The sequence below is a fragment of the Eublepharis macularius genome, chromosome 6 (assembly GCF_028583425.1).
Source record: "Eublepharis macularius isolate TG4126 chromosome 6, MPM_Emac_v1.0, whole genome shotgun sequence".
Taxonomy (NCBI): Eukaryota; Metazoa; Chordata; class Lepidosauria; order Squamata; family Eublepharidae; genus Eublepharis; species Eublepharis macularius.
Window position 1 is genome coordinate 10,748,136 of NC_072795.1, and position 15,955 is coordinate 10,764,090.

Below are 15,955 nucleotides of genomic sequence, written 5' to 3' on the forward strand. Positions count from 1 at the left end.
TGAGAGATTTGCAATATCAAGATTCATACATTCTTAGAAAACGATGAACTTGGAAAATCAACTTAGGAGTAAAATAGTAAACAGTCCAGTAGCACCTTTAAGTCTAACCAATGTTATTGTAGCATAACCTTTTGAGAACCACAGTTCTATTCATCAGAGGTTCAGCAGGTTCTCCTCTTCATTCACAGTTCCTAGTTCCTTATTTCTCCTCCAACCACCATCCAAGTTTGGTGAAGATTGGATTTTGGATGTCTGAGTTATAGACCTCCCCCAAAGCTGATGAAGGAGAACCTGCTGAAGACTACCTGTGAGTTTGGCATCTCTGATTCTCAAAGGGACCATTCTACAGCCTCCAGAAGTGATGAACCACACAAACCAAATGAACTGGTTCACGAACCGGGCAAGTTTATGAAACTTAGTAGTTCATGGTTCGTGAAATGTGACAAACCACCACGAACTGCCATTTTCCTGATTCGTGCCCAACTCTTCAGGATCCTTTGCCCAGGCACTGAGTTCCAAGCACGGAAATTCCAACTGAATGTCCTCATAGCCGATGTAGGGGAGATGCCAAGATAATGTAATGTTTAGTCAGGCTGCCAACTCAGATTGAAAAGACAGCAGATACAGGAGAACTAATTACAAACATCCATTCATTGTCTAGAGATGTATTAGGTGGAAGCAGAGCAGGAAAGGGACGTTGCAGTATCAGTGTATTCAATACAGCAGACTCCCCCAACCTCTGCTTGAACTGCAGATTCTGAGCAGTACCATCCTCAAAAAACTGGGGAAAGTTCACGTTTGTCGCATATTCTAAACTGTATTGCCAGTGCTGGTACACAAACGTTTTCATACAGCTTTCTTGCGGCTGTGTCACTCAACCCCATCCACCCAACAGGAATGAATACTCATTTCTTTCTCAGTTGGCTCAGTCCTGATGGGTGGAAGCGGCATTCCAGGATGCCACCCTCCCCAAATATTGCCTGACTCATAAAAAAAGGAATGTTCATGAAGTGCTATAAACTGGACCATAAATACTTTGTGCATGTTCTCACTGCTACCTGTGAAAAAATACATTCCAAGCATGGACCAAGAAGATTAATTCCATCAAATGATGAATGCTACTGTGGTTTCTTACAGTTCCTCTTCATTTTATTGGAGTTGGCACATGTCCTCTGGCCTCGTGTAAAACGGGTGTTTCCACGGGGCTGCGTCTCATGTTTCCTGCAGGATGTTAAATGATTATAGTCTTGGTACAAGTGGAAGCTGTTTCTGATAGCAGATCAGGACAGTGTCTCATCCATTGATTCCTAAGAAAAGAATGCTGATAAGTATAGGTCCTTGAATAAGGCAGCCTTCAACAGAAAATATCACATTAAAGATTTCCCATCCGAAGGAATCAAATTGTGGAGAAAAAAATGACTACTACTAATTCAGTAATAAATTGTAGTGTCATTTGACAGTGTCACTCTGTTGGGCTTTTGCTATCAAGGGACAAAGAATATTGAGGTGCTGATGGAAAAACACAGAGAATAACAAGAGCTGCAAGAGCTGGCAGACGACTGGCTTCAGTAGTGAGGCGGAGCAGCTGAGGGCCCAGCAAAAACATGCAGATTTTTAAAGAGTTGGTTTTCCCAGACCCACCTCGAGTTCCCTGCAGCTACACAGCAGCTTTGGGGAATAGCTGTTAAAAATGAAGAGAGCCCAAACTGACTCAGAGCCAAGCTACAAGTGACACCTAACACAGGTTGGACACTTGTCAGCTTCCCTCAAGTTTTGATGGGAAATGTAGGCATCCTGATCTTACAGCTTGGCACTCCATTTAACTGAAGTTTAGAGAAACCCACACACACGCACCCAGCAGAGGGGAAGGGGGGCACCTGGTGAGAGCCCGATGCCTACATTTCCCATCAAAACTTCAGGAAAGTGCTCTGTGATGCCAAAGAAAGAGGAGGTATGCAACTACCTGATCTCTGTTTGTATCATGAAGCAATATGTCTAGTATGGCTAAAAGAATGGGTGTCCTTATCTAATCACAAACTATTAACGCTCAAAGGTTATAATAAGCTTTTTGGATGGCCTGCATATCTATGGTATGATAAACACAAAATGGACGCAATGCTCCAGCACCATTATTTGAGAAGAAATTTATTTTTAACCTGGCTAAAATATAAAAAGTATATAGATCAAGAGAAACCAATGTGGATTGTTCCAGCGGAAGTGATTAATCCAAATTGGAATATAAGGGAGATGAATGGTTGACTTACAAAGAATTAATAAAAATTGAAAATAATGAACATAAACTCAGACTGAACGAGGAATTACCATTTAAGTACGGCTGGTTACCATACTGACAGATTAAGGAATTATTTGAATCAGATCAAAGAAAGACAGCCTTTAAGAATAAAAATTCAGAGTTAGATGAACTTTTGCTGGGGGACAATAATAAAAAAAAATTCTAAAATGTATAAGCTATTGTTAAAATGGTATACGGAGGACGAGACAGTTAAAGTTCAAATGGTAAAGTGGGCGATAAACTGTAAAAATGAGATTACGATGGGAGCATGGGAGCAATTGTGGAAAAATACTTTAAAAATTTCAACATGTACCAGTATTAAAGAGAATGGCTACAAAATGATATATAGATGGTATTTAACACCGAAAAAGCTAGCCATTGCTAACAAACAGCTATCCAACAAGTGTTGGAAATGTAAGGAGCACGAAGGTTCTCTTTTTCATATGTGGTGGACTTGCGATAAGGCTAGAGACTTCTGGTTTAAAATGTGTGCTGAAATGTCTTTAATACTCCAGAACAATGTTGTTAAGAATCCAGAAATGCTATTGTTATCTCTGCACTTAGAGGATATTAATAGAAAACACAGAGTATTATTGTACTATATGATAACAACTGCAAGAACTCTGTATGCACAATACTGGAAGAAGGAAGAAACACCAGAAATTGACGAGTGGATACAAAAATTGTTGTACATGGCGGAAATGGACAAATTAACAAGAAAATTGAGGGATCAAGATCCAAAAGAATTTTTCGAGGATTGGGGAAAATTGAGAAAATATCTAGAGAAAAGATGGGATGTTAAAGGACAATTATGGTCTTTTGAAAGCTATTAAATAAAATAAGATATAACTTTTCTTTACCAGTAACATCAGAATGACAATTAGGAGATAGAATTAGTGATAAGAAACGGGGGGTTGTAGTGCTGTCGGAAGTCAATACAGGAAAGGGGGAGGGGAGGGGTGGGAAGCATATAATATGTATATGGGGAATAAGTAAATATAGCACTATTATGTATATGTTAACCATCCAATAAAAATTTGTTAAATAAAAAAAAAACTTGAGGGAAGCTGACAAGTGTCCAACCTGTGTCAGGCGTCACTTGTAGTTTGGCTCTCAGAATGCCTCTGCAGGGGGAGGAGATGCTCCTCCCTCCCCTTTCAACGTGTTTCCCCCTGAAAAATAGCAGAGCAGGGAGGTTTTTTCACTGTTTTTTCTGTTCCACATGGAGTATTCTGTTCATGTGGAGCAATAGTACAGGGGGAAATCCCCTGTACTATTTTGACATGGGGAAAAGGCTTGGGAGGGGAGGAAGGAAACCCTCATCTGCCCACAGAGGCATTCTGAGCTCATTTGGGCTCTCCTTCATGTTTAACAGCCATTTACATTTTAGCTGCTTTATGGCTGCAGAAACTTGAGATGGATCTGGGGAACCCACACCCAGCTCTTTAAAAACCTGCATGCCTAGATTGGCCCTGAGACAACAGCAAGAAGAAAGCAAGGCAAAAAGGTAGAATGGCAATGGACCAACACCGGCTAGGGAAAACCACACCCGAAGACTGTGCCACAAGCAATCAAAGCACAGCACTGAAGTTGGTTCCCAGTTCCTTATTCACAGTTCCTAGTTCCTTATTTGCAAACCAGTTCCCAGTTCCTTATTCCCAGTTCCTAGTTCCATATTCACAGGGTAAAACATAAACATTGTGGGAAGCTGAAAAGTCTTAGTCCTAGTCTTTTCTGATGCCAGCCAAGGAAGCTGTGGCAAAGGGCAAAAAGTGGGAGCGTGGATCCCCCACCCCCACCAGAGAATGGGATGCCTACTCTTGGAGCACGGCGATGCAAGCAAGTCATTTTTTTCTAGTCATATAGTAAATGTTGTGCTCACAAGACCTTTAACATATCATGATATGATTGTTAGTTTAGACTTATCGTTTCCAGGCCTCCTGCTATGGCGGGAGGCGCTCTGTCGGCAAGCCCCGTTGCCTACTGCTGCTTGGAGTAGCAGTGTAAGGTATATCAGTATCCAGGCTCCCTCTTCAGATGCTGAAGATGTTTCAGGAAATGAGGGAGGTAACCATCTACACCCCCTTGAACTCGAAGGCCTCGGATCCATGTAGTCATCTTGCCACGGACAATGATATGGGGCTGGGACGCAACAGGCATGTTGACGCTGAATCACCAGTGATCGTCTTGGTTCCGATGTGGCCCCTTCTCCTGAACCAATGAGCTAGATCGATGATGTATCCTATGAGGAGATGTCTTAGTTGGCATCCCATGTTCATGACTGGGTGAATGCTTGACCTCGGTTCCTGCAGCCTCAGCCCTCCGGCTCAGTTCTGACTTTTCTCTCGGATCCAGGATGTCTCCCTCAGACATTGAATGGTCTGGAGAATTCAGATGTGGCGATGGAGTTTGTGGTGTAAACAATATCACCTCATTGGAAGGTGCCAGTGCCGGTGCCCGAGGACGGTGCATCGAAGCTGCAACTTCCCAAAATGAGTGCTTTGACTTCTTTGGCTTTTTGGCCAGCGGTTCTGACGCAGACCTGGATTTTGAACTTCATTTTGATCCTTTATCGGCTGGATCCAATGCTGGAACTGACCTCGTGGAATTGGTGGCTTGCCTGTTGGATCTGATGTTGGGGTTGATCTCACAGAACTCAGCACCCTGTCCGCTGGATCCAATGCCAGAACCAATTTCGAGGAAACCACGGACCCAGCTCTTGAGTGTCGCCCAGCAGCCGCTGAAGCTGACCCTGCCTTCGACACCAATTGCAGTGCGTGCTCCTTAGATGAAGGAGACCTAAGCACCTCTCCCTCACCCAGCACTTTGTTCCACAGCGAAGCTCTCAGACATTGGCTTCTATCATGCCTGGCTTTGGGAGTAAAGTTCTGGCAGATTTTACATGCCATTACATTGTGCCCCTCACCCAAACAAAACAAGCAGAGATCATGAGCATCAGTATGGATCATCTTCATGTTACACTGAGCACAATGTTTAAAGAGCACCTTCGATGACATATCGGGGCGGATAAGGGCCACTGGGTTAAAGCCAAACGCGTAGTCAAACAGGCTGAGTCAATATACACGGAGAAAACATCAAGTCCAAATCAGCAAGCAGAAAACGTAATCAGGAACAGTCTGAAAGCCAAATACCAAAGAAATCACAAGAAAAGCAACAAACTAACACCGGAGCTCAAGAGCGAAGTTCCTCCTCAAGTGGCGGCAAGAAGAGAACTGAGGGAAGGGGCCACTGCTTGCCATTGGATCACATGACCACTTAGGCAGGAACAGTTGCTGTGAGGCTCGTGAGCAACAGCCCCTTTGGAGCTCTAGAAAGCGCTGTAGAATTCTCCGTCGGTTGGCCTGTGCACGCGCAGTCCCATATGGGGCTGCACAGAAAAACAAAGATGAACAGAAAATTCTGATTGCTGTGTTTGTTGCAGCTTACATGTTGAGGGAAACAACTATAGAATAAATCCTGTACCTTCTGGGCATCTCACACAAGACCCCAAATAAGCTCCAGAGAGTTCAGTGTTACCCAAGGTCAGACCTGGATTATAATGGCCTTTCATATTAGTTAAATCTCATATATATTACTTTGAATTTTTTCTTTAAGGCACCCCGTGCCTTTAAGGCAAGAAACACATTCATCAAAACCATAAAAACACAATACAGTACAATTGCATGAATGTAGTAAAATGAAGGGAAACAGTACTATCAGGCATCTGTATCAGGCATCTGACGAAGAGAACTTGATTCTCGAAAGCTTATGCTAAAATAAAATTGGTTAGTCTTAAAGGTGCTACTGGACTCTTTTTGATTTTGCTACCACAGACTAACACGGCTAACTTCTCTGTACTATCACCAAGCAGCCAATCAGTGATGAAGGCCTGCCATAATAAAAATGTTTTCCTGTCTGGGAAACCTGCCAAGCCTCCTCAAGAAGGAGTTCTACAGTGTGGAACTAATGAAAACCACCCTCTGATGTGTCCCTGACAACTTTCAAACAGGCAAAATCAATTTTTACAGAAGGCATCCTTCCTGGATCTTCACTTTTGTACATGGTGAGATGTGAGAAGGTAGTTTAGAACCAAGTTGTACTGTAGTCCCAAGGTGCTGATTTATCAAGGCTAAATCAGCACCTTGTGTTCAGCATGGATATGAACCAGCTGCCAATGCAGACTGAATAGTACAAGCTTTGTATTCTCATTGGAGAGCTTCCAATCAGGAGGGCTCATGGCATTCTATTTTACACCACCTGAAACCTCAAAACAATCTTCAAGGGCAGCCCCAGGTGGAACACACTGCAACAGTCTAATCTGGATGTGACTATAGCCAATACAGTTTTCCTCGCAAGAGGCTGTAGATGGTAAACCAGCCTAAGATGCTAAAAGCCACACCTGGTAACCAACTGCCTTTCCATGGACAGCAAAGGATCCTGAAGCACCCCCAAACTGCATAGCTGAAACTTTAGGGGAAGTGTCAGAACAGACTGAACACTTATTCCCATATCAGTTTCATTCTCATATCAGCCTTATTTCCCACCCACAGCATTACCATCTTGACTGAATTACATTTCAGCCTGTTCTCTGACCTGGTTAAAACTTCCCCACTGCTTCTCTGGATTTGGATGAAAAGGAAAGAGAAAGAGCAGTGTGCTGTCTCCATAATGGTGACATCATGCTCCAAATTTCTGGGTGCGGATATTGAACAGCATAGGAGGTAAGAGGGAACTTTGTGGGACCAGAGAGGCCAGTGGCCAAGGGGATGAATGGAAATCTCCTGGGAACAGCTTCTGGAATCTGTCTTCTACGAAAGCCTAAAACTGGCATAATATCTCAATGACAATCTCAGCTAGGTGACTCAGAAAAATGCCATGATGAAAAAAATTTATTTTAAAAAAAAATTATATATAAAAAAAGAAAAATACCATGATCAGTGCTGTTGGTTGCTACTGAGAGATGCAGAAGAACAGTCAACAAGAGAACTTTGCCAGTTAGTAAACCCAGCTAGATCTTCAAACAAATCTATCAATGCAGTTTCTTCTATTAATCCTGCTATTCTAAGCAGAGTTACTCCAGTCTGAGCCCACAGAAAGCAATAGACTAGTGAAATTCAGCTTAGGATTGCTCCATAAGTCAATAATAAAGATCAGTATTAATAATGTTGACAATGAGGTGTGCTAACATAATATGTGCCTGGAGGATCACATTCCTATAGTGCTTGAGTATGCTGTCAAAAGACTTGTTGTGTGTGTATGTCTTTAATAAGTGGAGAGTGTAGCCCCAGAAAAAAAAAGGGGAGAGTATAAAAGGCAGAAGCAGCAACATCTCTTGAGAGAAGCAGCAGGCCATCAGCCAAAGAGCATTCAGCCCACCAGGGGCCTTAGAAAGAGACCAGGGCAGAGAAAGGAAGATAATTATGTGGATACGGGCAATATTGATAGCTGTGCTGGTGTGCCTCCTGATTGTACACTTTCTGAAACTGCTCGAGACGCGCAAGAAGTATCCCCCTGGGCCTTCTATTCTTCAAACATTTGCAGGCCTACTGCTTTTTGGATTCAGAATTAATACTGATCTTCTTGCTGAGGTATGTATTTCTAAATACTAGTTAATCTGCTGCAAAGGATAATGAATAAACAGCGCTCTGCATTTTATAGCGCTAGGGCCAAATATGCCTTGTGTAAAAAGAAAATGAAACATTTAAGTTGAGGTAAATTGGAGGGGTTGGTGGGATGATAGAATATTCAGTATATGAAGGGAATGGTGGGCAAAGATTTTTGTGGGAATAAAGGGCTTCTTAGGATGCTTTCCAGAAAAGGAGATGACAGGGGCGAACGGTGGCTAGGAATAGAAATGGGCACGAACAGAACAAAAACTGAATATGGTGTTCAGTGCTCGTTGCCATCCACAAACAATGAAAAACGAACATTGGTGAACATGACCTGTTCACGATCGTGTTCATTGTTCGTTGTTTGTGGGGGCCAGCAGGCTCTCCTCCAGCCATTAAAATCCCTACCACACCACTCCCAGAAACCCTACCTGAGCAGGTAGCAGGAAATGTACCAATAATAAATAATAGCTTGGCCTCAGAGCCTGGCAACAGCCCTGGAACCTGAAGGGGTAGATCCCTACTGCATCACTCCCAGAAACCTTACCTGAGCAGGCAGCAGGAAAGATACCAGTAATAAATAATAGCTTGGCCTAAAGCACAAAGAAAATTCAAGCTCCAATGCACTCTCCCTGTCTCTCTCTCAAAATGCCAACAGCAACTGTCTCTCCTTCACTGTCTGCAAAACAAGAGCTGGGAGCCCCCCTCCCCCCTGCTCTTTGCTTCCTTGTAACAAATTAGGAGCTTGCCTATCAAGCTAAATTGGGCTTAGATTGGGGTTTCCAGGGCAACAGCAGGAGTTCAGGCAGTTCAGGCAGTTCCTGCCTCTGGTTGCCAAGGGAATTGATTGCAGGTGCTAGATTGTCTGGCTTGACTAACAGCAATGGATGAGGCTTGTAACGACTATTTGTTTAGAATTGGGCCTCATGAACAGGTTGTTCATGAACAGCTGATTGGGCCGTTCCTGGCTTTTTAAAGTTCGTATTGCTGTTTGTGCCCATCTCTAGCCAGGAATCCAAGTGCAATCCATGTGCTGATTTATACCAGTGCAGGAAAGCAATTGCACTGGGTGTCCCTGGGTGTATTCATTAGTTGCTGTAAGGTGTGTGTGCTGCTTCCCTATAAAGGACTCACATCAAGCAGCATTTGGGTTGCAGAAACTTTATAGATTAATTAGCAACAAAGCCTGTTTGGGGGGAAAAATACAATGAGGTCTAAAAGGGCAGGACAGGCATTGCCACCTCTACTGTGCCCCAATCTGGGGGGAGGGAGGGCAGGGAGGATGAGCCTGGCATTGTCCCTCCCCAGTGCCAGCCAATTGTAGTGGGGAAGGGCTGGGAAGCAAGCCCATCCGTCCTGCTGTGTCCTCACACTGATCGGCTTGGTAGAGGGCTTGGCAGGCGGATGGGCTCTTCACTCCGCCAGCCAATCCTGGGCCTGATTTGGGCCACTGCAGAGCCCAGGAGTGCTGCTGGGGGGGAGGGCCCTAGAGTGCTCCTGCACCCCACAGCCTCCCCATTTGGCCCTGATTTGGACCAAATCTAGCACAATCAAGACGGGTAGGTGGAGCTGACCTGTGGGTCCTTCAGAGGCTGCAGAGGCTCACCCTGACTGCGCCTGCGCCAGGATGAACCAATGAGTTGTCATAAACTTGCTTACCTTTTTATGTAGTAAGATAAACAACATCAACTGCACTTATATACCACTCTTCTAGATAGATTAGTGCCTCACCAAGACCAGTGAACAAGTTCGTATACTGAATATGACCTTTGTAGAATTGTGTAACATTTTTTGTACTTGACACCAATATGCTGTGCTCTTTTGGATGTAGGGGGTATTCTTATGATATATTAAAGACATCTATCATGTTTTTTGGTTATCTAATCAATTAGTACACTGTCACTTCTTTAAGCAATTACTTTCTGAGGCATTTCTCTTTTCAGAAAGGGCATGACTTGAACCACTGAACCTAGGGTTGCCAGCTCCACGTTGGGAAATACCTGGAGATCTGGGGGGGGTGAAACCTTGAGAAACTTGGAGAAAGTGCGGTTTGGGGAGGGAAAGGACCTTGGCATTGCACAATTTCATAGAGTCCACCCCCCCCCCCCAAGTAACCATTTTCTCCAGGTGAACTGATCTCTGTGGCTTGGAGACCAGTTGTAATTCCGGGAGATCTCCAGCCACTACATGGAGGCTGCAACCCTAACTGAACCACTGATAAAAGTTTATTCTGTAATCGTGTAATCTTTACTTTATAATATTAATTTATTTCTCCATAAGATGATGGTGGTGGAGAGTGCCCTTGAGTCATATCTGACCTACTGTGACTCCTGGTGGGTTTTCAAGGCAAGAGACTACAGAGGTGGTTTGCTGTTGCCTGCCTCTGCAACCCTGGTCTTTTATGGAAGTCTCCCATCCAATTACTAATCAAGGCGGATCTTGCTTAGCTTCTGAGATCGGACAAAACTGGGCTTGTCTGGGCTTTCTGGGTCAGGGCCCATAAGATGATCTCTCAATTATTAGTGAGACAAACAGGATACATACGTAAACAGAAAAATGATACACAATAATTCAAGCAATGTACATACATTCCAAAATGCGTTAACCCTCAAAATTGTACTGAAAATAGTGCAATGAATTATTCTAATTAAAAATATAGACTTCACCATTACAGTAATTCATAGCATGCAAAAGATAAAATTTTATCACAAACTTAAGCATTCCAAAGCATTCCTCAGACATCAGTTATTTAATATATATAATATATACCTAATAAGATGTTAGTTTTGTCATCAATGCAATCTGGCATACACAATTAAAGCAACTGTTATTAGAGTTTCTTCTTTTTTCAGTTTAGCAGCTATGGCCATTTATGCTGCAGTAACCAAGCTTAAGACCAATTCCATGTCTGAGGAGGATAGGTTAAATAAACATAACAAAATCACTTTAGGATATAGGACATCCTTGCCTTGGGTTAATAAATTGAATCACATACTGCCAGAAAGGATGGATTTTTTGAGCAAGAAAAAAATGTGTATCAAGTCTTCATTAGACATACTATATTTCCAGCTATTATCTGACCACTCTTATATATCATTGCTAGAGATAAACACCATTGGAATAATATTTTAAAGAATGTTTTCCTTTATATTAGCAGGAATCAGTTGGAAAGAGCATTATTCCATATCCATTGCTATTCATTGAAGTAACATGCAAATCCTTTCTCAATTTTTAATATATAATGTAAAGTTGGAGTGTCCAATGCTAACAACAAAGAATAAATACTACTCTGTATTCCTTTCTAGAAGACCAACAGTTTCTATAGCTAGTCAGGAAGTCAGCCTCTTTGAAAAGGGAGATGATATTACAGATGTTGGTATTTGCAAATGATTTCATATGATGTTAGACTTTGTGACTATGCTACTGGCCAGAGAGAAACTTTGGCGCATTGTTTACTGAAATGCATTAGAAATGTGTGGATTACTCCTAATTTGTATAATAATGAAGGGTTGGCAAAACTAGATAAGGTAAAAAAAATCTTTTGGAAGGTTTGGATTCAGTAGTTTCACTAGTTGTTGCTGATTTTTTCATGAATGTAATTAAATTTAAAGGATTTTAATTGTGATAAATGTTAGGTCATTGTAAAACTATTGTCTGTTGTAGTATTTAGTGTGGCATTGCTCAAGGCTTTTTCAAATCGTTCTGCTCTACAGATGTAGTCTAAAGTGACGTGCTTGGAGGAACCGGAACTAATAAAAAAGGAATGATAGCTTTACTGCTATAGCTGTCTCTTAAGTGTCATCATCATGACTCTGTTCAAGTAGCCCATCGGGGCTGAAGGGAGGAGGCAGGTTTGTGTGAAAAGGAAGTGCAGCCTTTAGACTAAGGTGGACAGAGGATGGAAGAGACATATCCGGCTAGGATAGACTGATGCACCCAGTGGGAAGGGGGGGGTACAAAATGTCTACTAACCAGATGTGGGGCTGCAGATCTCCTTCCCTGTAGAAATTTGCAGGTCCCAGGATAGGAATGTGCAGCTGCAGAGGGGTGGGGGGGAGATATGTATTTTCAGATTTGTATTTTGGGAATTGTTCCATACCGTTACTCTAGATTATTCTCCCTCTACCATTTTGGAATTCCTTGAGTTTGCAAGTCCAGGGGAAATGCTTAGAAAAAGTTTCCTTTTTAAAACATCTGGCTATTTCAAGCTAAGAACACACAGAGTGATCTCTTAATGCATCTGAGTCCACATAACCTCTGTTGGGGTATGAGGGATTAAAAAGGGATAAGTAAGGTAGCAGAGTTTGGTAACAGCGCATTGGAAATAAGTAGATAGACTTCTGTGGTTCTAGCTCTATAAAAATACTTTACTGCATAACAGGATAAAAAAGGGTACATGTGGTAGGAAAATAATAATAGCTAACTGACAACATCTTGATGGCTAGACTAGGAGCTTAGAGAGAGAAAAACGTAGAGACTGAGACTGAACTGAGACATAGTTAGAACAGAATGACTGAGAAGAAGTTGCATCTTCTACATCTTCTCTCCTCAGACACAGTGAACAAAGAGCAATAAAACCTTAGTATATGTTGCTAGCTAATTGCCCCTCCCATAAACTGGCTCATCCAATAGACATTCCTAGATTCCCTCATTAAGACTAAAGACTTCCTATGCTAATTAGCTGGCTGACTACAAAACAGAATAACAATTTAACTCTTTTACGATTTAACGTAGGACACTTGCAAACAAAACCCAACAATGTGGGACCCAGAAAGACTTTCAAGGGGCTTCTCATGGTCCCCTCCCCACCATTTCCTTTTTCATTTCCCTGAAAACCCTATAGCCCCTTCACCCTGAAAGTTCAGAAGTGCCAGATAGGACACCCAGAGGCTGCATACTCAGGACACAAAATGGGACAGAGGCCGTCATCACATGGCCATGAATTTAGCGCCAATCTAGCGCTATCTACTGCTGAATGCTCACCTTATTCCGGTTCTGTTTCGCTTTCGCCATTCTCCCCAAATCATGCTTTGTGACTCTTTATGTCTTCCTCATCTGCTTCCATGTGAATGCCCTGGATCGACTGTGAACGCTTTGCAATGCCAAAGCACTCACTTCCCCAATCATCTGTCCCTCCTAACGCTGATTCTCCTGCCCCACACTCCCATAAGCCCCAGCGCGACCCACAATTCAGCCTCAAAGTATGTTTTTTAAAGGTAAGCCTTATAGCGCTATTACGATATTCTGCCATGCAAGAACAATGGAAGCAGTTTATCCTGATTGACATTTCCTCTACCATTTTATTGGCAACTAGTCATACCCGAGGGTGGCTGTCTCGCCCACTTGCCCTCCCTGGCACTTCTTGCGGGGTGCTTTGGAAGCCACTTCCTCCTTGGCGGGGGGCTGGGAAAGCGAAAGGGACAGCAGGGAACGGGCTGCAGCTGAGCCAAAGAAGTTGGGAGGGCAGCCGAAGCCCCGAGGCCCCAGCAGGCACCCTTTTCCCGGCTCTGTGAGCCTCTGTTCCCACAGCCAAAGCACCCCAGCGAGCAGCCCCTCCACCTCCAGCTAGGCAGCCGCCCCAGTTAAGGGAGAAGGTTCTCCTCCTGCGAGGGCTCGGAGGGGCACTTGAGCAGACCTTGGCTGTCATCGGGGAAGGGCCACTGTTTTGTGTGCATCCCAAAGTCTCTTGGTGTAGTTGCAAAACTGACCATCACGCACTTAGCCTTGCCAGGACGAGCTGCTGCCTGATATAGCGCAAATATGCGGGGAATTTTTTTTTTTACAAACAAGGGGGGCAGGAGTTTTTTGCCCCCTTTAAGGAAGTACTTTGACTGACCATCAAATTGCGCTTTTCCCTTTTAATGAGACCGACTGGAAGCGCAAGCACTCGACAGACAATGAGGGAATCCATTATGATAGCAATAACAGAGGATACAATTTCTAGCACAAAACTGACGAAATAAGGGACTATGTGACGACAGCCAGGGAAAAATACAGCTACTTGTGGCTAAGGTGGAAGCAATTGGGCACTGGCCCACCTCTACCACTAAGAAAAAACTGCAGTTGTTCCTTGGTCTTACAGGATATTGTTAGGACTTCCTTTTCTGGTTTGAGACTATAGGACTCTTGTAGGCTGACAATTTTACCTTCTAAAGGTTTTCAAACCTCTCTCTCTCCCTATTTTCTGCTGAATTTTCTTATCTTTATTTTGTTATCATTTCAAAGTTGCTATGCAGTCTTATTTCTAGTCCCTTCCCATGCTTATGAACATGAGGAACACAAGGGAGTGGTAGTGGAAATTTTAAAACATTCTGAGGCTTCCTAGGACATTATCAGCATTTTGTAGACTATTAGAGTGAGATTGCCACCACTTAATGGATCCATCCTGCAAACACCAACCAGACAATGCCAAAATGTGTTAAACAATTTTAAAGCCAAACTGATGGCAAGGCCTGTTCTTGTGGGCTGGGAATGCACTGATTTACTTTGTCGTGCTTCCATGTGGTTTTTCAATATTTCTTTTCCTATATTTGTCTTTTGTACCTTTAACATTAATTGATCAATATTTATATCACCATTCCACCCAAATGGGATCTCCAAGGGGACAAAAATCAAAACATTAAAACATTTACAAAATTAAAGCATCAAGACATTAAAGCAGGAGTTAAAATCTATATATATAGTGACCTGACTGACTCATCAACGCCCAGCCCAAACCCCTGGACCTAGAAATGTGAAATTTGGGGAGAACATTCTTTTTATGATGTAGGAGCTCACTACGAAGGGATTTTAGGAAATTCATCCCCTAAGGGGGTAAAAAGGGGTAAATTGTGTTTCCCCATAGGGATACAGCTTCCCTGTGTGGTTGGGAGGCTGCTCATCCTCCTCCTCCTGCCAACTGCCAACTGCCAACTCAGACACTCTGCCCTGAGGTCATTTGCATATGCGGCCTTGACTGGTCATCATCCCAACATTCTAAACAGTATTCAGGACACATGCAGTATTCAGGACACATTCAAAGATTACCAGTCATTGAACGTGTCCTGAGGTAAAAATACACCTCCCTTCTAGGGTGCCAATCTCTCTGTGTGGCTGGCAGGTTGATGGGTCAGCTGTGGAACTCTGTGTTCTGAGGTAAAAATGAGGTCAAGGAAACTGCAGATAGTTGAAGAAAGACAGTACAAGACTCCTGAAAAGGGATTTTATATAAAAGTCAGTATGGCAGCTGAGTTTTTAAATGTTCATGGGGAGAGGGTGCACAACCTTTCTTGGAGTCATTTCAATGCAAACCTCTCACAGGAACCTGCTGAAGTGTCCACCACACCACCCCTCCCTCAGTCCAACTCCACCTCACACCTCTTGCAGTCATCACCTCTTACTGCCCCCAAGAAGCTTCCTGGCAGACGTTGTGCAAGATATACCAATGCTAAAAGGAGGAAGCAACTTAGAAATGTGGCAAAGAAATATGCACATCGTACTCCTGTGGTGCACTGAGCACCAGTGGGCAAGTACCAGCAAGTCTCACATCCAAGGGAAAGGTGACCATTCCTGCAGGCCTGGGCACAGTAGTAGTGATGACCCTAGCAGACCTAACAGCCACGATATACCCTGATATCATCATTATCGTGGAGAAGTCCATGGACGGGCTGTGCAAGCATGCCATTCTGACCCCCAAGAATGGCAAAGCTGCCATCATTAATGAAACACAACTTAACTCCCTAGAAGGGGCAGAAATGGAGTACAGATTTGTGGACTCAGCAATGCAAATGGATGATGCAGTCCACTACCCTGTGGAGTTCCTCAACATGCTCAGCCCTCCTTGCTTCCCAACCCACAAGCTTCTCCTCAAAGTGGGGGCTCCAAAGTGGGGGGAAACCACCAATGAGGTTTACAAGGAGGTCCTTCAGTAGAAAAAAAAGTTGTATGTATTTTTCACTTTATTTATTGCACTACACTCTTTTCCTTCTAAAATTCTCTTCAATAAATGTTACATTTCAAAATTCACTTCATCAGTTTTAGGCATCAACATGCTCCATTTTATTCAAACACTTCT

The 15,955-nt window shown here is 43.2% G+C and overlaps 1 protein-coding gene across 1 annotated transcript in view; it reads left to right on the plus strand.

The window, feature by feature from the left end:
• The first annotated feature begins 4,649 nt into the window (after positions 1-4,649).
• Positions 4,650-15,955, plus strand: part of LOC129331999 (cytochrome P450 2J2-like) — a 44,303-nt gene continuing 32,997 nt past the window's right edge. Inside the window, exon 1 of the mRNA XM_054982738.1 lies at positions 4,650-5,066. Within this exon, the coding sequence (XP_054838713.1) occupies positions 4,650-5,066 (417 nt within the window). The remainder of the gene's footprint in view (positions 5,067-15,955) is intronic.